The 14041-nt window shown below is 36.4% G+C and overlaps 1 protein-coding gene across 2 annotated transcripts in view; it reads left to right on the top strand.

Moving 5' to 3' along the window:
* The first annotated feature begins 537 nt into the window (after positions 1 to 537).
* The window catches only part of pspc1 (paraspeckle component 1), a 75295-nt gene continuing 61791 nt past the window's right edge, over positions 538 to 14041 (top strand). The window contains exon 1 of one of the 2 annotated variants that reach the window (XM_051896682.1): positions 538 to 1108. In XM_051896682.1, coding sequence (XP_051752642.1) covers positions 755 to 1108 — 354 coding nt within the window. In that variant the 5' untranslated portion in view covers positions 538 to 754. The remainder of the gene's footprint in view (positions 1109 to 14041) is intronic. The other variant, XM_051896673.1, reaches the window with a different exon arrangement.

Raw genomic sequence — 14041 nt, 5'->3', positions numbered from 1 at the left:
GTTCATTATAACAGATCAACCACACTTCATTTCCCTGATCTTGTATGTATGTATAAATTCTGCAATAAATGAAAAAAAGCTATCGGAAATTTGATAATTCCCACTTCTGAAGTCGTGCTTACGAGCACATCGCATTGAAGTTTCGAAATGGGCTCATGTGCAATTTTTATAGGAAACTCGTATTTACGATAATTCCGAGAGCACGTGAAGGCAGCATAAATCAAAAAACGGCTGAACCGAATGATACACAAGATTCTTTTGCATATCCAAAAGCTAATCTAAATTGATATAATTTTTGTTTAACTTCTGGATAATTACTTTTATTTGAGTGCTTAACTCCATTAATGAGAGTGGAATACTTGATCTAAATGTTTGTATATCAAAATGAAAACAGTTTAAAATCGTTCTGTTTACTTCATCACTTCGCTCAGTTCATTAAAAGTGCGTAAAAATGCTTTTTTTGAACACTGAAAAAATGTAAAGCATGCATTCATTTTTGAAAAAGGATAACTGATTTCTCTATGGCAGTGATTGCAGAACATCCCAGCAGATGGCAGTATGCACATAGTATGTGAACCGCTATCAAATAGAAGAAGAAGAAGATGCAGCGCTGGAATCGTCTTCTTTTAACTTCAGTTGAGTTAAGGTTACAATAATAGTAATAAATAAACCATAATACAAAGTGTCTGTTTCGATTAAAAGAAACTAATAACCGAGCCAGTGTTGTAGTAGTCATAGTTAAGGCTGCAGCGCAATGGCAAATCGTAACCTAAAACAGGTGAATATTCAAAGCAATGCTACATCCCCGCAACCGCAGAATGTGAAGCGCAGCGCGGAATCTCCCGCAGATCCCAGCGAAAAGATGGAGGCAGCAGCTCCATCACCGCGGGACTCCAGTCCTGCAAACACTGCGCCTCAGGAGATGGCTCTAGACCTCAAGAACTTCAGGAGACCGGGGGAGAAAACATTCACTCAGCGGTGCAGACTGTTTGTTGGTAATCTCCCATCAGATATGACGGAGGAAGATTTCAAGAAGCTTTTCTCCAAATATGGCGAGGCAAATGAGGTTTTCATCAACAGAGATAGAGGATTCGGCTTCATACGCCTGGTGAGACTGCTTTACAAATCATGTGTGGGAAAAAAAGCAAAGTCTAATAGCTTGTTATTTTTTAAAAGCGTCATAAGTAGTTGCGTTTATGGACTTTTAAAATCTCTTGGGTTTGAATTTTATAGTCTAATATTTAATTATTAAGTTGGTACATAAAAATTACACATAACAAATCAAAACCTTGAATGTAATACCAATTTTTAGACACGAGGTGGAGCACCCTGTTTTCCTCCCTACAAATTTCGCGTTGGCCTTTTTACTTAGGGTTCCAAGAACTGAAGATGTCTTTAGGTATTCTTTTTCTTATTTTCAAGGGCATATTGATCATCTTATTGCAACCTGTTGACCTTCATGACAGTGTCCAGGTCAATAAATCTCTTTAAAGGGGTCATAGATTGAGAAATCAAATTTTCCTTGATCTTTTGACATGTAAGTCATTGTACTATCCTGTAAGTTTTAGAATTCACAGCTTCCTTGTTAGTCCAGAAACAGCTTTTATTTAAACCAAGTTCCGAAAACGACTCCTTTCGGATTTTGTCACATTATGTGTGACAAAAGACTGCCTCTGCAGAATCAGATCAACGCCTACTTCTACATCATTGTATCTTTAGCCCCGCCAGTGGCGTGTTAGTGAGATGAGATCTATGGGTAAGATACATCAAACGTGCTGCATAACCAATGAGGTTTATTCTCTTGAGCTTCCGGAAGCTCAAAAGCTTCCATTTATATGTGAGTAAAAGCCTAAATTAAATCTGTTCATCATAAAAAGCAATCAAGTCTCTTCAGAAAATTTGGACTAAATCGCTCGACTCATATGGATTAGTTTTCCTAACTCTTTATGAACTTTTTGAAGCGTCAAAGATCAAGTTGCAAAGGCAGTCTACGGAGAGACAGACATCTCTCAGATTTCCTCAAAAAGATCTTCATTTGTGTTCCGAAGATGAATGAAAGTCTTACGGGTTTGGAACGACATGAGTGTGAGTAATTAATGACAAAATTTTCATTTTGGGGTGAACTAACCCTTTAAGACAAAACCAACTGTGCAGCATTTTCAATAACCGGGTACAATGAGATCACATTATTCTACTCACCCTTCAACCGTCGAACATTAAAAGGACATTTAAAAGTGTAAAAGTATTATCAAATTACTACCACATACCATGAATAACCCATGATTATTTCCGCAGCAATATTACGAATGTATTAAATATCACTGTAGTAATATGACAGTGATAGTAATTAGGCCTATGTAACATGTTGCCTTAATTAAAAATGTTAATTAACTGGAACATTGAGTGATAATAGTTCAGTGATTTCCATCATTGGGGAAATTTGGGGAGAGACATTCTTCGTGCATACCAGTGAATTAATAATAAATTAAATCAGTAGAGCAGACCACAAATGTGCAGTATATGTTGTCCTATTTCATACTTTTACAGTGGAATACAAAGGAAAAAAGAAGATCAGGAGGAAAAGAATGCAGTGAGTGAAAAGAGATTTTGCCATAGATAGTCTTGTCATGCCACATCACATTAAAAGCCAAAACCTTACGTTATTCTATTGAAGTCTGAACATGAGATCATGAAGGAAATTTTACAGCTCATTCAGTCAAACTGACGGATAAGGATTATTTGTTGCGCAACCTTATGATTTGAAATAATTTTTTTTAGTCTTTTAGAGTGGAACTTCCCCCGAACCGGAAGTGCCACCCTTAATCTAAAACGCAGTAGTGGTGTGGTGTGGTGTGGTGAGGTGATGTGAAGCCATTTGTGCATTTTGAGAGGGAAAGAGAGTGAGCGTGCTGTGATTCACTGTTTATGAAATTACGTCTCACAGAAAGTTTTCAAATTACTTTGTAAGTTATTTAAAGGGGGAGCACAGTTTCTGCCAATCTCATGTTATCTTGAGTACATCTAGAGCAGTGGTTCCCAAACTGGGGGTATGTGACGTGACTGAGGGGGTACGCAAACAAAGTTTTGTCGTTCATTTAATTCTTAAAATAACATTAAAACAGAGCATGTATTTCATGGTGCAATGCCGTAAATACATGACATCCAATCAAAATACCATATCTTTTGCAGTCAAACTGACTAAAAATCCATTTCCACATAAGCAGCGTGCATATGGGAGCTTATAGGTTACGTCAGAGTCTGCTGTCTTTGCTGATTGCGCTACATTACTGCCGTTCTCGACAATGTAGCTGTAGATTTAGCACTTACTAGCATGAAAAACAAATAGCCTGGCACGGGAGTTGCATAGAAATCAATTTAAGATTCAAACTTCTGATACAAAACATACCTTTTGTGAGTTCTTGTTTTTAATGTTGGTAATATTATACAAGCAAGAATGCAAATCCAAATATCCACACGTTTGGAAATGTGACATTGATTTTATAGAACAGTTCAACAAACAAAAGGGTAATATTAAGTGATGTTCTTCACAATATTGTCAGTATTTACTCTATTTTGCAACGAAATAATAGTTCCAACCATAGCCCCAGCAGAACTACAACAGACACAGCGGTGTTTCGTGAACAAATCTGTGGTTTTGAATCATTCGTGAAAGTTATTGATTCAATGATTCATTTGTAAATACAGCCACATGCTTCATTACTGAATGAGCGAATGACTCAGTGACTTATGCATTAAGACTTAACGCAACCTACTGGCGGTTTTAGTGTGTAAAAGAATCACTCTTCACGTTTTTATCATCATTGCATATTTCTCTATTGAACTTTTTTTTAATTTAAAACAATATTAATGTTGTAAAGGTATTTATAAAGAAAATAAATGCCCCTGAACAAGTCAATTTAGGGGTCAAATATTAACCCTAACAACATGAAGTGCATTAAACATTACATTATGTCAGGGTTTCCCAAATTGGGTTTTGTGAAGGTACTGCAGAAGTTTTGCGAGTTGAATGAAAATATAAATGCCATTATAAAGCTTTGGAGTATCAGGGTGATTATTAATATAACTCAGATTATATTTGTCTGAAAGAAGAAAGTCATATACAACTAGGATGGCTTGAGGGTGGGTAAATCATGGGGTAATTTTCATTTTGAAGTAAAGTAATCTTTTAAGTAAAAGCCCTTTTCAGTATTTTTTTTTCTTAACAAAAGAAATATCTTAATAGAAAAAATAATTTCGGTAACACTTTATTTTAGGGTCTTTTAACTAGTTGCTTATTAGCATGCATATTACTAGAATATTGGCTGTTTATTAGTACTTAGTAAGCACATATTAATGCCTTATTCTGCATGACCTTATCCTACATTCTTAATCCTACCCAATACCTAAACTTAACAACTACCTTACTAACTATTAATAAGCAGTAAATTAGGAGTTTATTGAGGGAAAAGTTGTAGTTAATAGTGAATATGTTCCCTATACTAAAGTGTTAACATAATTTCTTAGTTTCTGCATGTTCTAATGGGTGATAGTTTGTGTTGCCTGACTTTAATGTGTATCTTCGGTACAGTTTGCAATGCAAGCTGCAATATTAATAATATTATGTATTTTGTCTCTTAGAAATGCACATTTGACAGTAGCTTGAGTTTATAGTAGCGATAGATTGAGTTGGGATGCAGATGTAAATCTGTAAAAATTGCAATAACTTCATAAAATTTAAATGTTATGTGTGTTAGGACTCTACTTTTATTAAAATTAACAATTGGTCATCCAGAGTATTTTACATTTAGATAATGATAACCATGGGTAAAACCACACGCATATAGCACCTCACTACCATGGTAAATTGTAGCTATATGTTTTCTATGGTATTTGTTATGAAAAACAGTAGCCTAAATACATTTTTTGGTATAAATACTAGGGCTGCCCCCTAAACATGTAAATAGAAGCAATGTTACATGGCCACTTGCTCTAATGATAACCTAGATCAGGGGTGTCTAACCCTGCTCTTTGGAGAGCTACCATCCTGCCGATTTCAGCTTCAACCCCAATCAAACACACCTGAACCAGCTAATCAAGGTGTTCAAGGTTGCTTGATATTTACAGACAGGTGTGTTGGAGCAGGGTTGGAACTGAAGTCTGCAGGACGGTAGCTCTCCAGGAGCAGGGTTGGACACCCCTGACCTAGATAAACGTGTGCTATTATTAGGTGCATATCCAAGTGTTTGTGCATAGTGTGCATAGAGTATTATTAGTGCTTACTTCAAGACATGGAAACTCACAATAACAAGAAAATGTGCATTTTTAAAATAAAGAAAACAAGCAGGATGTGCTTTCTGAACTTTTCTGAACTGAGCGCTAGGGTTGTCAAACCAAGTCAGTACTGAAATGTTAAAAATGTGACGATACCAGCATTTCCCTCTAGCATTTTGAGTGCTAGGGGGATTTTGAGTGAACTTAAACACCTCTGATTAGCCATTGTGTTAACTTGCTCAACATTTAGATCTGGTGACTGTGCAGGCCATGGAAGTTAAGCTTCACAAGTCTTGCTGTGTGTACTGGTGCATTATCATGCTGATAACATGGCACACCCTTCAGGGTACAGTGTTTAAACCATTAGGTTCACATGGTCCTCCAGAATGGTTCAGTAGTCCTTGGAAATGATGCGCCCATCAAACACAGTAGGGAATGCCATGATATTGCAGCTTAAACCATCACTGATCCACCCCTGTGCTTCACTCTGGGCATGCAACAGTCCAGGTGTTAAGCCTCTTTGGGGCTTCTCCACACTGTAACTCCCATGGATTTGGGAAGGACACTGAAGGTGGACTCATCAGAAAACAATAGGGATGTAACGATATCAAAATCTCACAATACGATAATATCTCAATATAAAATCCACGATACGATATTTATTGCGATATTTATAAAAAAATAAATAAAAAAAAAGATAAATGAAGACATTGTCAGTTTGAAACAGGAGCTTCCATTGTTTTCAGTTTTCATAATAAGGAAAAAATATTAAACAACCAATAAAAATAGTAGTAAGGGGAAAAAATGCACAATACTCAACTCCTTTTTGTGTTTATTATACTTGTAAAATGAGTTTAACAGACTGCTAATCTCAACAAATTCACTAACACTTTACAAGTAAGGTCTACATTAACTAATAATGAACTGCATTTCTACAGCATTCATTAATCTTTAACGTTAATTTCAACATTTACTAATACATCATTAAAATCAAGAGTTGTATTTGTTAACATTATTTAATGCACTGTAAACTAACATGAACAATATGAACAGCTTTATTTTTAAAAACTAACATTAACAAAGATTAACAAATACAGTAACAAATGTATTGCTCATGGTTAGTTCATGTTAGTTAATACATTAACTAAAGTTAACAAATGAACCTTATTGTAAAGTGTTACCACAAATTCAACACACACTGGATTCATAAAGACTTCACTTCTTTCTAAAAGAATGATTCAGTGATACAGTTTTAACAGTAATTTGTTGCCACCTAGTGATGTAACAATTAGAGATCGACCGATATGGGTTTTTCTATAACCGATGCCGATGTTTAGAGGTCAGGGTCAGCCGATGGCCGATACGTGCTGCCGATTTTTAGGGCCGATATCTTGAAGTTTTCCCCTTCATTTGCATGCTAAAATGTCACACTAATAATAAGTGGATGCACAACATTTCTAAACTTAACATCATTTATTGAACACTGACTTAATTTACATAAAAGTTTTATCAAATTTATCATTTATCAAGCTGAATTTAATGAGGTTTAATGAGGATAATAACTGTGCGACATATATATATATATATGTCATTGGTCGGAACACATCACTTTATTAGGATGTCCATTTTTATTCGCATTACACAGTTGATGGAAACGCGCAGGTGCGCTGAATTTTCATTGCAAAGTTGGATGGAAACCCGGCTATTGTCTGCTTCAAACCATGCTTCCGAACAAATGTCATACACTTCTGCGCAGTGGCGTTGCGCAAATTCGCGGGGCCCCCCCGCGAGCCGAAAGTTCGAGGCCCCCCGAAGGGGGGGGGGGTTCAACCAAAAAGGGGAGCCAATGGATATCACACAAGAAGCAATGTGCAAACTTTGCGGAAAAGTTATGCCGGTAAAAGCTTAACCTTGGTCAGTATTCAAAGTGAAAGTAAAAGTGACGGAGCTGCCTGACGCTGCATTAACGGAGCATTTTCTCTCATAGACGAATTTCAACATAATATGCTGATAACGGTATATAACTGTTTTAATTTATTCCATTATTTCTCTTGTGGCCCGTATATATAGTGAAACAAATGAGAAGAATAGTATTTCGTGTTAAACAGCTTGTTTTGTTTTTTTTTAAAGTTGGTGCTTGGAGTAACCTAAAGCTGCTTTTAATTTTCATTTATGACTGCAGTGTAAGGAAATATTATAGACTGTTAATAATATTATTTATAGGTCTAATTCATTGTATAATAAACCTAAAAAGTGTTTAAAACACTTTCAAAGAGGAGCTGATAGCCTAATCCTCACAGCACGTCAGTTATGCGGTGATGCGCTGTGAAATTATTGCGGGGCAAATTTACTATAATATTAATTTAATAATAAAAGTAGCTTACCTAATAGTAATAATAATAGACTAGAAGAATGTAACAGGCTTACATTAATTGGAAATGCCAAATCCTCTTAATATTGCCAATATTTGTCGGAGTAACGTAGCCCTCAATCACGCTGCAGTGTTTGTGAGAGCTGCCGCCTTCTCCACCCCAAGCACAGAGTGAAATTCTCCGACTCCGATACAGGAAAAATAATACAGAACTTATAACATTGGGGCTAATATGTTAGCAAGCAAGCTGCTGGTAGTTCTGGACTACAGTCCTTAAAGTTAACTACAAGTAAGCAAACCTTCAACCAGCTGTAGCATTATGCCAGTTCCCGACGGTTCTATGCTATCTGTTGTTTCTTTCACTAAGTGAAGCAACACTTCATAGTTTACTAGTAATATATAGTAAATATATGGCCATAGGACTTTGAAATATTAGAATTTAAGCCTTAGGCTACCTTTATCTCCCAGGACTGTTGTTGAATCTTCCAAAAGTTTCAATTCACATGCGGCAGCAGCACATTCCACCGCACCAATAACACAGGGCTGCCCACGGACGTGACTGGCTTTAAATCGGTGCTACTAAAAACGGCGCTTAAAAAAAAGACAATTATCGGCCCGATATATCGGCCGACCGATATATCGGTCGACCTCTAGTAACAATGCAAGCGATATATTAGTTAGCCTATTTGAAGTATTTTCAAAAGGTGATTTATTCTGTTTTGATCGGTAGCATAGACATCAGCGTTTATCTGAATAATAAACTTTTGTACTTCTGTGATAACTGGAATATTTGTAACAGAAATAATGATACTGTGTGTTTGAAAGGATTGTTTGTGAATCTAAATATGACAACTCTCCAGATCAACGGCAGCGCGAAAGCAGATTTGAATGTCACGATTTTATTTTTTTCAAAGGTTTAATATAGCCTACACGGAATTAGATCAAATTGATGATGAAATCGAGAATGCGATCTTTTAAAGACTAATCGTGCAGCTTTGTACACCTCTCTCTCTCTCCCTGCATTGACGTATATGAGTAGCGCGAGGGCTTTTCAGTGCATTCATTGCTATAATATTCATGAGGTGAGCCATCTCTATTAAAGGATTCGCTCCTCGCACTTCGTTCTGGAAAAGAACCGGTTCTCGGTTCCCAACCCGGAAGACATATCGTTTCATACAGTCATGTGACCACGATGATATCGAGACAATTTTGCTATCGCGATACCACGATATTGATAATACCATTACATCCCTAGAAAACAATACATGTTTCACATTCTCCACAGCCCAAGATTTAAACTGTTGGCACTAGAGCTGCACGATTCTGGATAAAATGAGAATCATGATTTTTTGTTTTCAAATAGAGATCACGATTCTCCCACGATTCTGAATATACAACCAAACAAAATAACATGTAATTTACTAGAGGTTCTGACAAAATATAAATTGCTGACTCTAATTGCTGGAAAATGTTTGAATGAATTATTTTAAAAATGGTTTTGAATGAATTCAGTGACTCATTAATAAATACTTGGGCTGTGTTCCACTCTAGTTTTAGACACGCACTCGCAAACTTCCCTAAGCACTTCTCCTCCCACTTCGTGAAGTGGACGAGGGAAGTTTATATGGACAGACCCTTCTACTTCATATGTACACTTCAGGCAGCTCCATAACCCACAATGCAACACGATTGTTAATTTACCCCACCACAAACAACTATATATTAATATAGTTGATATATTAATTTCATATATTGATATATATATATTTTTTTTTAATATTTAAAACACACTTATATACATATAGAATGCTGCATTAAACAATTTTGTAAGGGGAAAAAATAAATAATAAATCAGCTCCATTGCGAATTCCAAGTGATCAAGGGCTTAAGACGATCCAATTCAGCCCATTGCAAAGGTTCCGCCAGTAGTGGGCACTCATGCAACGTAAGCAGTGACGTACATCCGAGTCAACAAGACTGAGGGAAGTTAGCGAGGGAAGGGCATTTAAAAAACGAACTGGAATGCAGCCTTGTTTCATTGCTGGATGAATCAGTGTTTTTGGACTAATCTTTTTAATGAACGATTCAGTGACAAATTTTTTAACAGTCAGTTGTCACCACCTAGTGGAATTAGATGTAATTGATACAACCGTTATTTGACGTGCCAAGTTCGTTTCAAAAGGTAGTTTGCTCTATTTTTATCGCTATTATAGACATTGGTGTTTAAATACTAACTTAAAACTTATATCTCAGTACTTCTGTGATAATGTGAATATTTGTAATACAGAAATAACTAATGTGTGATTCAAAACGGCTCTCTCTGGCTCTGGCAACACAAACACAGATTTGAACGTTCCGGTATGATTTTGTCAAAGGTTTAATAGACGCGGGAGAATCGTTGTCATTAATAAAGTAGGATCGCGTGGTTGCTTGATTCGAGATCACGATCTTTTTACGATTAATTGTGCAGCTCTAGTTGGCACCAATAAAACCGACATTTGGCATTAGCATGAGTGACCAATGTTTGGCTATAAGAGCCGACCGTGGAGCTCCCGATGAACAGTTTTGGTGGAAACAGAAGAGTCGAGGTGTGCATTTAATTCTGCAGTGAGTTAGGCAGCTGTGCTTTTATGTTTTTTGGATACAGTCAAGGGTTAGTACCTGGATATCCTTTTTAGATAGCTTCCAATTGCATCGACAGTTAGCCTACTCTGTTGGATGTGGTTTTTCTACATGGTGGTATGCCGACATTACCCTGGATTAGGGATGTGCGAGATTAAACAATCTTAATGCTGCTAGTTGAGTTGGAAATGATTTTTTTTTTTTTTTTTTGCACATTTAATGTTTTGTTTTATATATTTTTACAAAGGCTATGTTTAAATTACCACCACATTCATGTTACATTTTAAAATTAATATTTTATTTATTTTGACAAGTGTATATCTGGAGCAGAAAACAAAATCATTTCATTTTACCTCAAATTTTTGCATGCATTCATTTTCTCTGTGGCACTCGTGATGGAATAAGAGAAATGTTCACTCGGAAGAAGAGCAAGGTGAAGGGAGCCTACAGCCTACACAATCTTTTCCATTTTCTTCAATGTCATGTCAAACTAGTAACAATAAAGCTTGCTTATAGGCTTGTTATACTGGCTATAAGGGACAATATATGAAATTTTAAATCAGATTAACCCCTTGAACCCCACCCTCCGGTATGATTTTTGTCACGTTTAATAGACAGGTGAATCGTTATCAGTTAGGAAAAAGATCATGTTGGTCATGTTGGCGTAATATCATTGCGCCTGCTGAACCCATGGTATGGCAGCAAAGTTCCTTGATTATTACGGCAGAATGAGAGTATAGTTCCTAGCCATATCGGCCTAGAAAATCGCAACTTTTCATTTTCCGTCGGTCTTAGTACACAATGTAACTACTGAAGAGTCAAGTTTTAAATAGGAAAAATATCGAAACTCATTGGTCATTTTTGAGCGAGATGCTAAAGGTCTAATCAGATTCAATGAACTATGCTAAGCTGCAGCTAAAAGTGCTACCGCCAGACCCGGAGATCGGCTGAATGGATTCAAAAATGGTAAAACTCAAATGTTTAACTCTAGGGGAGTTGGAAAATGAGCCTATTTTCAAAAATAGTGGCGTGTTCCTTTAAATCAAGATCTTTCTATGATTATTTGTGCAGCTCTATACATAACTACAGTAATTATGCAAGGTAACAAAAAAAATCTAAAAGTTACAAGATATTAATTTATTTAACACTTAAACTCATTTACATTTGAATTTACTTTTTTGCTATGGCATTTGGCGGGCAAATCCATAAATCATTTGACCGACCATACTTCATACTGAAACTTCAGCTGTAAAGCACAGACAATTTCAAGCTTTTATAAGAAATTAAAAGTTTACATACCTCAATATGCTTCCGCAGTTTGGACGGCAAGTTTTTGAAGGCTGTGATTTAGCTTTGCTTTAGGCAAACAAAACAATCATTTAAAAAGATAAGAATCTTTAACCTCTTCAGAAAACTGGAACATACTTTTTAAAGTATGGTCATGGGTGCGTGCACTGCACAGAGAAATCGTTCTTAAGCTCGCTCCGTCCCTGGATCAAACAGACGTGCTACGAGTGACACGCAAACAAGTTGCTGTGGAGTTCAGATACGTAATCGCCACATGAAATACTGAGATAAAAGTTTAGAGTTTAGAAATAAACACTGTATGTTATCGATCAAAACTGAGCATAGGCCTGGGCGCTAAAACGGTTATCGATATTTATTGATGGTATGTCTTAATCGATAGCGATAGAAAAAATGTTCGATATAAATGAGTGCTGTACCTGCCGGCGACGAGGAGATTGTGAATAAAAAAGGACATATCAGCTTGTCAGTGTGGCAGTTTCATGGTTTCCTTAAGTCTTACAGTTGATCTACTTCAAAGTTCGTCTTGAGAGAGCAGTTGTCATGTCGGTATAAACAGCTGCGCAGTGTTTTCAACCACACAGTATCTTTATTTCTGTGTTACAAATATTCAAATTATCACAGAAATACTGAGATAAAAGTTTATAGTTTAGAAATAAACACTGTCTGTGTTACCGAAACTTGGCGCTGAAAATGACGCATTTATCGATTACATTGTTTCACCACCACGTGGCGACAAGTGAGTGTTAAAAAATGTATTTGACATTGAATCTTCATTCAAGATTCTTTCAAATACACTGATTCATCCAGTAATGAAACAAGAGTATTTATGTATTTATTCATCCAGAATTATGCAGCTCTAAGTTTCTTTAATGCTTATTTATTTTATCTTCATGTAAAATATAAGAAAGATTTACATTTTACTTTTTATTTAAAATTATTTGTTGTTTGCCTTAATTAAAAATGCATTGGTTAAATTCAAACGTTTTTTTTTCTACTGTTCTTTATTTGAAAAAAGTTTATTAATTTTTTTTCAATAATTCGATAACGAACAATATGAAAAATTATATTGTGATACATTTTTTAGCTGTATCGCCCAGCCCTAGCTGTCTGTCACCTGCAAAAAAATGAAGAAATAAAAAAAGAAAACCGTTTTAGAGAAGAAAAAAAAAATCATCCACTGATTTTCAAAGCTGCTGCATAGTAACGACTTTCGAGGATATTGATAGAAACATAGTGAAGTGAAAAGTATGATATTTGTCTTTCAAATGTAGCAAAGTTAAAGTCACAAGTTTCCAGAAAAAAAAAATACTCAAGTAAAGTATAGATACTTAAAAAGTGTACTTAAGTGCAGTGCTCAAGTAAAAGTACTTAATTACTGCCACCTCTGTTAACCAAGATTGAAGACAGGAGCACATTCGCTGCCAGATTGGAGGATGTGAGCGATAACACATTCTCATCCAGCAACTCGGCCTTGGCAGCTACTGAAGGATGAGAAATAGCCATACCATTTTCAAAATTCCTCTGCAAGCTCCATCTGAGTGCCCCACGATCTCAGTTTTCTCCTTGCCTCAGCTGCAAGCAGGTCCTACATGGGTCGCAGATGATTATCCTAATTCTCTTAAAAAACAGGGACAAATGAAAGCGGAGTTTCTTCATAGAGAAACTTGCTTTTAGCCCCCTAAGACTGACTGAGCATGCTCCACCCAAGCATATCATGCATAGATCGTGTGTATCATCAGGTGTCAGAAAGTGCTGACACGGATGTATGCAATTCCTGAAAGCTTTCGCTGCCATAACTGCCTTTGACACATCACAAACAAAAAGAGGATGACGTGTACTACAGGCGCCCTTTTATACTCTGGTCACACCAGTAGTGATGTCATAGGCTGTTGCCGGCCAATGTTATTGTTGTGTTTTGACACATGCTTCAGACACCGGACATGCCAGAGGCATTCCCCATTAGCGCCCTATGACGCAGTGTCGAGTTCCCATTCGAAACGGAACAGTGATTTTAAATTGTAATAATATTTCACAATATTACTATTTTTTTTTTTTTTTTTTAATCAAATAAATGCAGCCTTGGTGTGCATAAGACATTTCTTTTAAAAACAAAAAAAAAATCTTACCGATCCCAAATTTTTGAATGGCAGTGTATATGATTTGCCTCTTAGAATGAACATACAGCTGAAGTTTAATTAAAATCAATGTATGCAGAATTTATAGCACACTTCCTGTTTCCCTTTTCTCGCTTTAAAATTGTTGCCTCTCCACGGCCAAACCATTTGAGATATCAAAAAGCCACTTGCAATTTAACATCCTCACATTCTCAGTGTCTTGGCTTCATGCTGGCCGAGTTTGGTCGTGATTGGATGAGTCTCCTTGGAGGAGCATATAAAATTCCAGTGCAAACAACCCATAATAGCTTCCTGTTGGTCTGGCATATGACTTGGAGTGTGAAAGTTGTTTAGC

This window comes from Ctenopharyngodon idella, chromosome 1 (genome assembly GCF_019924925.1).
Source record: "Ctenopharyngodon idella isolate HZGC_01 chromosome 1, HZGC01, whole genome shotgun sequence".
In the NCBI taxonomy this organism is placed as follows: domain Eukaryota; kingdom Metazoa; phylum Chordata; class Actinopteri; order Cypriniformes; family Xenocyprididae; genus Ctenopharyngodon; species Ctenopharyngodon idella.
Note: the sequence above shows the minus strand (reverse complement) of the source record. Positions and strands in the feature narration are given on the sequence as shown.